Raw genomic sequence first — 11,244 nt, forward strand, 5'->3', positions numbered from 1 at the left:
TGTTCCAAAGTACTGTGGGAAAGCTAACAACATTTTTTTAGAGTATATTAATATAGCAGGAATGAGAAAAAAAACCTAATTCTATGTAAGGTGAGACTGCCTACAGGTGCTTTTGTGTACCAGGAAAATGGTATGAGCTATGTGAGGGAGATGTTCTATGTATAAAAAATTCCTTGATGACCTGTTTGTGGAATATGCAGGAGCACAGGTTATGGCCAGGAAAAAGAGGCAGAAACATAGAGTTGACTTACTTTAAAAGGACAAAGCAATACAAATTTAGAAATTAAGACATGGAACTATGGAGAGAAAAATATGGTAAGGCTGAAACCCTGAAGAAGAGAGAGTAAAATGAAAATATTAATGAATAGTGCATTATTAAGGGGATGTGTAGAAGGAATGAGGAAATTTACAATAATATTCAATATTTATTCATGGTGTATATTTGCAGCTTCCATTCAATGTTCCCAACACATGAAGTCCTTCAAGTAAGTGCTATGAGCAGTGAGATCTACCAGCAGTGCTGCATTGAGGAGGAGAGAAATTTAGATTTCTCAGTGTCAGCATTGATAGCAATGGTGCTGGTGGAGGAGCATAGCTTCTTGACTCCAAGACACACTGAGGAAGGGAGCTGCAGAGATAGTGTCAGGAGATGTCGAGCCAGTTCACTGGGACAGTAAAGTAGACATTTAACTCCACTGGATGGAGGCTGTGGGGCTCTTAGCTATGGGTGTGTTTCCTGAGCTGGAGAGAGAATCAATTATCAGACACATCAGTGCAGCACAGAGGGTATCAACAGAGGAACTCTAGAGGAAAGTAACACATGCGTGGTAAGATAGATCTAATTGCACAAAGATTTCACTGGAGACAACAGTGTATATCATATTCCAAGAAAGATCTAGAGTTCTTACAATAATCCTTTTTTTTTTTTCATTATTCATTGATTTGGAATTTCCTGTTGAGTATCCACTGTATTGTTACAAGGTTCTAAGCATTCAGGCTATGACAGTTAATAATGGAGACTCTGTCCCGCATTTAGGGAGCTTATAATCTCTGGAGAGTGACACACAAGGCAGAAGAGAACAAACTCTTTGCTTTCAAAGAGAATGTAACTGATAGAAAAATGAAGTGAATACAGTGATGCACCATGCACGGGCGATGAGGACAGTGGCAGAGACAACAGCACAGGCAAAGGACCTGGGGCTGGGAACAGCACAACATGACTGTGAACAGAAGGGAGACCAGACCAGTGTTTCTAGAGCACTGTGAGGTGGCAATAGTAGAGAAGGGAGTAGGAGGAGCATAGCCAGGTCCCATGGGACTGGAATTATTCAAACTTCATTCTAGGTGGAAGAAACTGACCCTGAAGAATAAACATGAATTTTCCAAAGCACACAGCAAGGCAGTTAAATAAATGCAGAGCTAGAATAGAAACATACAACCCACATCATGTCTATTATTGTATGCAAAGGCAGAAAATATAAGTATTACTAGAATAAACACAGGAAACAAATGAAAGACTTACAGAAATGTGCATACTGTTTCTTGAAAATGTGAGTAGTGACGTTTACTGAGCATTTATATTATATAGTGAAAGTTTGTTATTCTGCAATTATAATTAAATAAAAAGCTATGAGTGGAATAGTGAAAGCCTCATAGTAAAAGCCTATATATACTTCTGAAGTAATGCCTTTCCATGCATATCATATTTAAAATTTTAATGTATCAAATGAGCTTGCATGTTTTTTGTTATTTTATCTAACGTAGTTTGGCTTGTTGTGAAGGTACTTGCAGGCAATTATCATGATTAAGCTTTTTTTTGGTTATTCTTTGCCTGGGTTTTGCATTTCTACTGTTAGTAGTAGGGGAATGTCTCCAAAATGTCTATTTTTTTTTAAGATTTTATTTATTTATTTTTTTGACAGAGATCACAAGTAGGCAGAGAGGCAGGCAGGGGAAGGGGGGTGGAGAAGCAGGTTCCCGGCTGAGCAGCAAGCCCGATGCAGGACTCGATCCCAGGACGCCAGGATCATGATCCAAGCTGAAGGCAGAGGCTCAACCAACTGAGCCACCCAGGTGCCCCTCCAAAAGGTCTATTAATAATGATTGAAGACATGAATTTAAAGGCCATCATTTAAGTACATCATTTCATCATTTTAAGGATATTTATTTGTATCTTTTATTTAAAATTAGGCAATGGGGTCAGCAGGGTGGCTCAGTTGGTTAAGTGTCTGACTCTTGGCTTCCCCTGAGGTCATGATCTCTTGGCTGTGGGATTGAGACCCGTGTCAGGCTCTGTGGTCAGTGCAGCGTTTGCTTCAGATTCTTTCTCCCTCTCTTGTTCCCTCTCACTCACTCTTCCTCAAGTAAATAAATAGAATAAAAAAAAATAAAATTTTAATTTAATAAAATTAAACAAGCAATGCTCTCTGTTCATTATTTACCTTCCATACATTGGTAGTCTCTTCCAACAGTTTATCCTATACATTTACATTAAATTCAAATGATTTTTCAATAAAAAAAATGGACCTAGAATCCTTTAATTTCCTCCATGTGGATTTTGTTGAATGGAAAAGAATATCTTATACATTCTATTAAATTTGTCTGTGGTTCAGTGATGAATTTTTGCAGATGCCCAACATATAACTGTTCATTTTACTGATGACATTTTTATTTTATGGCTGACATCATAACGTTTTATAGAAACTCTGAAATTTTATAGAAATTTCCAAATTTCTAATTTGTTTATTTACCTCTAAAATTCATCCACTAGTGAAAAATATGTAGCATATATATGGCATGAGATTATTAAGCATACCAAAGATAGTTGAATAAGAAAATCTGACTGCCCCATCATTTCATTAAGAGGTGAGACCATGGAGCACTGGGTGTGGTGCAAAAACAATGAATACTGTTATGCTAAAAAAAAATAAATTAATTAAAAAAAAAGAATATAACAAATAAAAAAAAAAAAAAGAGGTGAGACCATGGTGTGCCTGGGTGGCTCAGTCAATCAAGGGTCTGCCTTCAGCTGAGTCCTGGAATTGAGTCCCCCCATCGGGGCCCTGTTCAGCAGGGAGTCTGCTTCCCCCTCTGCGCCTCCAGCTGCTTGTGTTCTCTCTCTCAATAAAATAAATAAAATTTTAAAATTTAAAGAGTTTAAAGAGAAAAAAAGGGGGCGGAGACCAAAATAGTTTTTAATTTTTCACAAACACTAAAATTTCAGTCCATGGTTCACACATCTCAGTAGAATTTTCCCAACAACAACAATTAATCTTCATTAGGCAGTCCTTTTTATTTTTGATCAGTTTCTGTCCTATCACACAACAAAGAGAGTCATCTTAAATGTAATACATTAACTTTAATGCAATTCCAAATTCTTACTTATGCATTCACCACGTTATTCACTTAGTCCAATGTGAGCTCCATAATATTATCAGCTCCTACAGTGTTTATCAGTTCCTATCACTGCTCCCTCAGAACATACTTCTACACCAAATTTAGAACTTAGACTACATGTGTTGATATTGTAACCACCACAGTTTTATAACAGTTCAGAGATGGTTGGGTTTGTCAGCAACTTCTTCATATCACTGCCAAATTGATATCACACATACATAATAATTTTCATGCTAGCAATATCTGTACATTCATCAAGTGGAAATGAAGTAGACTTTACCTGCTTTAATTTATTTGTTTTATTTGTTCTGGGAGTTGGCTTCTGTATCCCTAACTACTCCCTTTTACATTGATGTGATGTGGTCATTGTAAAACGGGCAGCCTGCCTAGTCAAGAACTCCCACAAACAGCAGTGCAGGATGGATTCCTCACTTAGAACTCGTAGGAGTAAATGGCTATGTTTGCAGAGCGGACTTGTTGTTTCTGTCTCTGGGCCGTATCTCAGCAACTGCTCTCACGCCCTCCAGTTCCAGTGCATCCACACACACTCCACGAGGGAAAGGCCGGATATGAGAAGAGGTTATTGGACATTTGTAGAATATTAAAACAAGTGATTACAACAGTATAAGAATTTTTTTTGTTGTTTCTTAGGAACATGTTAAGTTTGCTCTGTGACACTATAAATACCACAGAGTTCATTCAAAGTAGATCTAAAAACAAATACAAACCATGGAGGACATATTTTGAAGTATCTGGTGTTACCACATCCTCTTATATCCCAATAAGTGGGATCCAGGGCATTTTCGAGAAAGGGGAGAGTTGTGAAACTAAATGTCCACTATGACAGTCTCCACCTGGTACTGCATGTGGGCCAACAGGCATCTCAGAGAGCCAGAGTTTGTCCTCAAGATGACTCTGCAAGTGACACAACCTTGAGTAATGTTCTGTTACTCTCCCAAGCTCAGGCACCCCGCTGGTGCTCCATGTCTTCATGGAGCATGTTGCTCTAGTCTTCCCACCACCTCTCTGGGAATGTCCACAAATCGTCATTGTAGAAAGGGAGAAAATAACAAAACAAAATGAAACTGGGTCAGAAGAATAAGACACTTTCTCCAGTGTATGTAGTGGTGGAACCTATTCAATCCATGTCTGCCCAATTCAACAGCCCAGGCTCTTCCCACCATGCTGCTTTGCCTGCATATCAACCTAAAGGGCAGAAATCATGCTAAGCAGTGAGACTGTCCATGTCTAGGGGGCAATTAGGTTTGTTCTTTGTGGAGCATGAAACAAGTCTCCACCTGCGTGTGCCGTGCCCCTCCCAGGGGTTCTGCTGAGACCTCCCTGCTCTGTCTTCTTTTCCTGGGATCTGAGTGTCTGAGTGCATCAGGCATGGAAACCAGGGGGGATCTGGAGAGTCAGCAGAGATGACTACAGACCTCTGCTAATCCCTCATTAATGTGCACAGCTGTGACTCGCAGGTTCTTGATCCAACCAGGGACACAGGGTCCATAACCCCTGATGGCCAGAGAAGAGACATATAAATCCTTCCCACCCACACCTGCTCTCCCCAGGCCTGCCCTAGAAGCACCTTTGGAGTCCCCAGGTCACCGGTGCACTGACTGCTGAATGGACAAGCCGGAGCAGCAGGGACTGGAGCAGCCCTGGGTAGAGGGAGGCTGGATGCCCCTTCTTCATCTTTAATCCCACCTCCTCAGCACAAGGTGAGAGCTCCTGGCCCACTGTCAGCAGGAATTCTTCAGCCAAGGTCAGTCACACCCTAGACAGGGTCTGGGGGTTCCTGAAGAGCTCTCCCCCCTATGCCCTACCTGGATTTATCCCATAGTGATCCCAGCATTGAAGGTCCTGCTAGCAGTGCCATTCCGCATTGGGCAGTCTACAAAACCTCTTTGTCCTGATGGAAATGTGTTGTTCACACCTTTTTTCAGAGAACAACTTTGGGATGCCAAGGAGAGCATAGGTGGAGGTCAGCGTGGCTGGTAAGTTTGAGAAGTGGGGTGAGATGTCACTACTCATTTGACACTGTTCCTGGGTCAGAAAAATGTGGAAGCTGAAGGTTGGGGACAAGGAGCAGGGATTAAAAGTCAACACCCTCACATTCTCCATTTTACTAGGAAGCAATCTTGTTTTCAACCCCCTTTTCCTGGCTCCATTGTCAAGGGAAGCTCTTTCACTTGTCTGATCAGTTCTAATCTGATATACTTTCAGTCTGACTTTTAGCCATTGGTTTTTTTCCAAGTTCAGGACCACCATGCTTTCAATATTCTTTAGTTCATCTCCCATGTTATCTTTTTTGTTTATTCTTTGTTTCAAGCAAATTTTCTTTATCCATTTTTTATTGTTTTTTCTTGATTGAAAAAAGCAGTGCAAAATTCAATTCATATACTTTAGCCAAAAACTATTTTTGATGTGGCCTCATCTCTGTGGAGAGTCCATTCTATGGGTCTTTGGGTGATTCTCTGGGTTGATTCCGCTGATGTGATTGTTATCCAGGCATCTCCATGGCAGGAGATGAGCTCAGGATCCTTTTACTCTACCATCTTCTCCAAAGTCCCAGAGTTATTTATGTATGTTATTTTACTTATTCTTACAATATTCCTGTAAAGTAGGTGCATTTATTCTTATCCCCAATTAAGGTAAAGCAAGTAAAGGTATAGAGGAGCTGAGTCTCTAGTGCAAAGTCCCACAGCTGGTATGTGGCAGAACGAGGGTCTGAACTTAGATAATGTGGCCTCGGAGCCTGCTTTAGATCCTAATCATTGTGCTGAGGGGGTAGTACAAGGAAACAAGGAAAACTAGAACATTGTTCCTGGCTTCCCTCTCACTCCCACCTCCTCTACAGGGAGGGGGATCATGAATTCTGACTAAACCAAGGGCCAAAGGGCTCATTCGATTCCCTCCAAATCATATTACAGAGCTGGGACTGAACACTTGCTGCCGGAGTTCAGTTCTTGACTCCCCCTCTCTGCCTTCCTTCTGTGTCACTGCTTCCACCTGCATTTAATGTTCCTTGTTCTGCTCTTCCTGGAGGAAATACTTGTCCCTCAAGCCCCTTAGGCAGGACACAGTCTGTGAGCCACTCTGAGGAGAACGAAGCACTGTGAGAAGGATCAAGAGGGCAGGGAGAGGGAGGAATGGGCTCTGGCTTGGAACCTGTGGAGGAGGTGGCAGATGGAGGGAGGGGAGTCTCAGTCTGTGGCTGGATCATGCAGGTCTGTGCGCCCTCACGGGCCCCCTGTGACTCATGCCTGGAAGAAGGTGTGCATGTGTGAATGGAGTCAGAAGGAGGACCCCCTCAGAGTGGGAGTGGAAACCCACGTCAGATGAGCTGTGTGCGTGGCAGAGTAGCTTTTCCTGCCCAGAAGAAAGTTGTTATTGAGTGAGAAACAAGGCAGGGCTTCCAGGAGAGGAAATAGTCTTGGACTGAGATCCAGGAGATGTTGTTCTTTGTCCCAGCTGTGTGTGTGCCTTTCTGCAGATGGGTTTCCTGATCACAGAAAGGGGTACACACCGTGGGATGGCTTTGCATGCATGGCAGATAGGAGCAGCTGCAGGCTCCAGACAGTGGCTCTGAAAAAGTGTCCTGCTTGGGAGCTCTCAGGGAGCAGAGCCCCTAACACTTCCTTCAGCATGTCCCTTGTGAACTCCTGACTCTGAAAGGGCGCTAAGTTGTGTGAGGCCTGGACATAAAGCAAGGCACTGGGTGGAGAGCAGAGTGGGCAGTGGGAGATGAGCAGCAGCCCCTTGTCTATAGCCAGATACACAACAGAGACCAAGGTGAAGGTTGGGAGGAGGGTTCTTAGCTGCCTCCTCTTCCCCCTCACTTAGCCTATAAGAGGAAATAGAAGGAGCAGAGCTGTGGACTGTAGACACAAACCATGTGGGGCAGTTTCCCCTGGAATTTTGCCATAAGGAAGTATGCTGGGAGGGTCTCCACCCTGAGTTCAGGACTTTCTTATGGGCCCCCTGCCTGGTACAGGTTATGTTTGGCCTGTGGTTTTGGGAGAGACGTTCCCAGGCCTAGGGTAGTTGACATGTTTCTCTCCTCAGAAAGGCTGGGAGTGTCTTGTTAATCCTGAAAGGATGTTCTCAGAGTCCAGGGGAGCCCAAGGGCCCCCACAGTGAGAGAGGCAAGACCATACCCCATGACTTGGCAAAGCCTTATTCTTTAGAAGGAAGTTCTAATTTCTAAACCAATAAGACTTTAATTTGGGAAATTCTATCCTGGTTTATTACCTGATTCTTCTCTGCAGGAGTCAAAATGTGGGAGTGTGAGACAAGGCCCAGGAGACAGTGCTGTGGAGAAGCCTGGAGCAGGCACAGAGCATGGGATGCTTGATAGCCCCCTACTCACAACCCCTCTGACACTCTGGGCCACCCTATTCTCTGTTCACCTACCCCTAGGTTCTTCATTCCCTGAAATAGCTTAAAATACCAAATGCAATACCTCATGAAGTTCATGGACATAACTGTGGTCTTCAGGCAGAGCATGGAAAGCACATTCTGGCTTATATCCTTTTTGTAGGCTGTTCCTTATCCACCTAAACCCAGATGAGCAAAGTCTGTCCTCCTCCACCATTTTCACCTACACTGCCACAGTAGCACCCGGTCCCAGTCCCTTCCCTGGCAGCCCCATCTTGACGGTCTGCTGTGTTCTTTGGGTGATCAGAACTTTTCCAGACTGATTTCTCCAGAATCTGATGGGTCTGTCCATGGACAAAGAACAGAATAAAAAAGAGCCTGAAAGCTGAGTCATGGGATGAATGTCTACACTGGTCAAAGAAGGAATTAGTTTTCATGATCCAGGTACCTTGAAGTATGAATAGAGCTGGAGGGAGGGATGTCAAAGCCATGGGTCGCGGGGACGAAATATCAGACAAATTGGAAGGAATAGGCTGTTTGGGACAGTAGGGGAGCTAGTAAAGTGGCTTCTGGAAAAGGACTTTGGAAGAGGAGTTTTGTCTGAGCATTAGTCAGTGAGTGGAAGGAAAAAGAGTCATTCCATCTCTCCAAGCTTTGATTTCCAGAGGGAGGGAACACAGAGAATGTTGGTAGGATTAGGTTTGGATGACAGAGACAACTTCCTCTGGGACAAGCCATCAGGAAATGCATATTCTGATGCTGCCATGTGGCTGGGCTGAAGAGGAGACACTCCACCTGGGAAAGACTGTCAGAAGAGTGTGATCTTTAGTTAGGTGAGTTTTGGTTTTTTGTTCTTCCTTTTTAAGGATTTTATATGATCGCCAGAAAGAGAGAGAGACAGAGAGAGAGAGAAAACAGGAGTAGGGGGAGGGGCAGAAAGAGAAGCCTACTCCCCTCTGAGCTGGAAGTCCCCATTCTGACATGAGGCTGGATCCTGGGACTCTGGGATCATGACCTAAACCCAAGGCAGACACTTAACTAACTGAGCCACCCAGGTGTCCCAGTTTAGTCAGGTGAGCTTTGAGAGAAATGCTAGTTTTATTTACCAGTTGTGGGTCCTGGAGTAAGTCTGTTGACATGTCAGCAACCAAATTCCTTCATTCACCACATGGGAACATGAGCAAATCCATGGATGCTAGGGAACCCATACATAGGTCAGCACAGGGCTCTCGGCAAATGCTGTAGCACCCACAGCCCCGACCTCATACCCACTCGTGTAAAATCCCTGGAGAGCAGGTGCTGGCTTCTCACAGGCCTCCCTCACACCCTGCAGGGACAGACCCCGGCGGAACAAGGAGATGGGAACGGATCCTGTACTGCCCACTCTCAACCAGACTGTGCTCCTCCCTGGACCTGGGCCTTTCGTCCTTCTGGGGGTGCCGGGCCTGGAGGCCTTGCATGCTTGGCTTTCAGTGCCTGTGTGCCTGCTGTACATGGCTGCTGTGGCAGGGAATGGCCTTCTCCTGGGGCTGGTGGCAGCTGACAGGACACTGCGGGCACCCATGTACCAGCTGCTGGGGCTTCTGGCTGCTGCTGACCTGGTTCTGGCCACGTCCACAGTACCCAAGGCTCTGGCTGTGCTCTGGGGCCTGTCGGGTGAGATCTCCTTTGCTGCCTGCCTAACCCAGCTCTTTGTGACCCATGTGACCTTCATTGCCGAGTCTTCAGTGCTCCTGGCCATGGCTGTGGACCGATATGTGGCCATTTGTCAGCCTCTGCGCTACGGGGCACTGCTGACCCAGCGTGTGGTGGGCATAGTGGCTGCAGCTGCGGTGACCCGTGGTACCTGTGTCATGGTCCCCTCTGTGGCCCTGCTCCAAAGACTGCCTTACTGTGGACAGCGGGAGCTCCCCCACACCTACTGTGAACACATGGGTGTGGCTCGGCTGGCATGTGGCGACACGCGCCCCAACATTTGGTATGGCTTGGCCACCACACTGCTCTCCCCAGCCCTAGACGTAGGGCTCATCGCTGCTTCCTATGCACTCATTCTGCGTGCCGTGTGTCGCCTGCCATCCCATGGGGCCCGCTGCAAAGCTTTAGGGACCTGTGGAGCACACGCCAGCGTCATCACTCTCTTCTACACGCCCGCCCTCTTCTCTTTCCTGGCTCACCGTTTCGGCCGCCACACGGTGCCCCGCCATCTCCACATCCTCCTGGCTAACCTCTATGTGGTGGTGCCCCCAGCCCTTAACCCTGTGGTCTATGGAGTACGGACCCAGCAGATTGCTCAGAGGCTCAGGCATTTGCTTCGGCTCTGCTGGGCAAGGGCAGTAAGGGATGTGGGCCCTGAGATGGCCTCCCATGGCAGGGACTGAGCACCTGTTTGCTGAGGCATGTGCTCTCCCATGGCCAAAGGGTGCCAGCTGCCTCAGAGCAGAGCTCTAACCAAGGTATTGTTATCATCTGCCAATATGTGGCACTCTGGTCCTCTAGCACTGTTGCCTGCTCAGGAACAGAATGCACACTAAACTCCCCTCTGCTTGCCTGGGACCAGCGTGGCTAGACTTTTCCTTCCTTTTCTAATTGTGCATTGATCTCTACAGTTGCATCTCACACAAACAGAACATGTCGGGTCTGGACGTTGGCAAACAAGGAGGCCCAGGTCCTGGCATGGAGATCAACATCTCATCTTTCTCCATCACTCTGCCCAGCCAGCACCAGATTAGTGAAAGTGGCTCTGCGTGGGGTCTTTTGTCCAGTGTGTGACATTGAGCAGGAACTCCATGTTTGTTGAATGTGTGAAGACGGGAGGGGCTGAGGAAATGGCACAACATGAACCAAAGAGAACAGAGCTCTGGAAACTGACACAGCCTCTGACCTGGCTGATTCATACTATCAACCTTGGAAGAGCTGCCGGCTCTGGACTGCCCCATGCTGCCCACCTGAGCTATTTCCCCTCTCTGCTCTGGTGCCGAGCTTTCCCATGCTTTCCCAACTGGTCCCGCTTGCTAGGTTTCCTTGGCAAAACATAGGCAGAGGACCCAGCTCCAGCTGTCACGCTTCATGCTCTGTGTTCTTGCACACTTCCTCCTCTCCGAGAGGTCTCCCACTCCATGTAGCTTAATTCCCAACTCACTCCTCTCATACCTACCTAATCTCTGTGGCTCACCTGGATCCATGGCTATAGCAAGGCCAGGCCAGAGGAGTTGATGGAGAATGGATTCAGGTGTGGAGCAGGAAGTCAGAGGGTGAAAACTCTGAAGCAAGATGTGGGCAGAATCTCTCATCACAGATTGCCCAACAGAGCCCAGCACGTGTCTTCCTGGGGTCATACATTCACTTCAGCTCTCCAGCCCTCTCCCTAGAATGAGAAGTACACACTTCATATGCCTCTCTCTACTGGGTATTATGTGTTGTGCAACAGGCTTTAAAGGAGGGGATTCATTAGCAAATCCTTTATGTGAA

General features: G+C 46.0%; 1 protein-coding gene across 1 annotated transcript; it reads left to right on the top strand.

Annotated features, from left to right (window-relative positions):
• The first annotated feature begins 9,134 nt into the window (after nt 1–9,134).
• LOC101694220 (olfactory receptor 52D1-like) lies at nt 9,135–10,154 on the top strand. The gene has a single exon (XM_004779057.3). The coding sequence runs from the start codon at nt 9,135–9,137 to the stop codon at nt 10,152–10,154; it is 1,020 nt and encodes a 339-aa protein (XP_004779114.2).
• The last annotated feature ends 1,090 nt before the right edge of the window (nt 10,155–11,244 follow it).

The sequence above is a fragment of the Mustela putorius genome, unplaced genomic scaffold (assembly GCF_011764305.1).
Source record: "Mustela putorius furo isolate JIRA1106 unplaced genomic scaffold, ASM1176430v1.1 tig00003987_pilon_pilon_pilon, whole genome shotgun sequence".
NCBI classification, from domain to species: domain Eukaryota; kingdom Metazoa; phylum Chordata; class Mammalia; order Carnivora; family Mustelidae; genus Mustela; species Mustela putorius.

Coding starts and splice junctions, on each gene's coding strand:
- LOC101694220 (XM_004779057.3), top strand. CDS start 9,135: ATGGGAACGGATCCTGTACTGCCCACTCTCAACCAGACTGTGCTCCTC.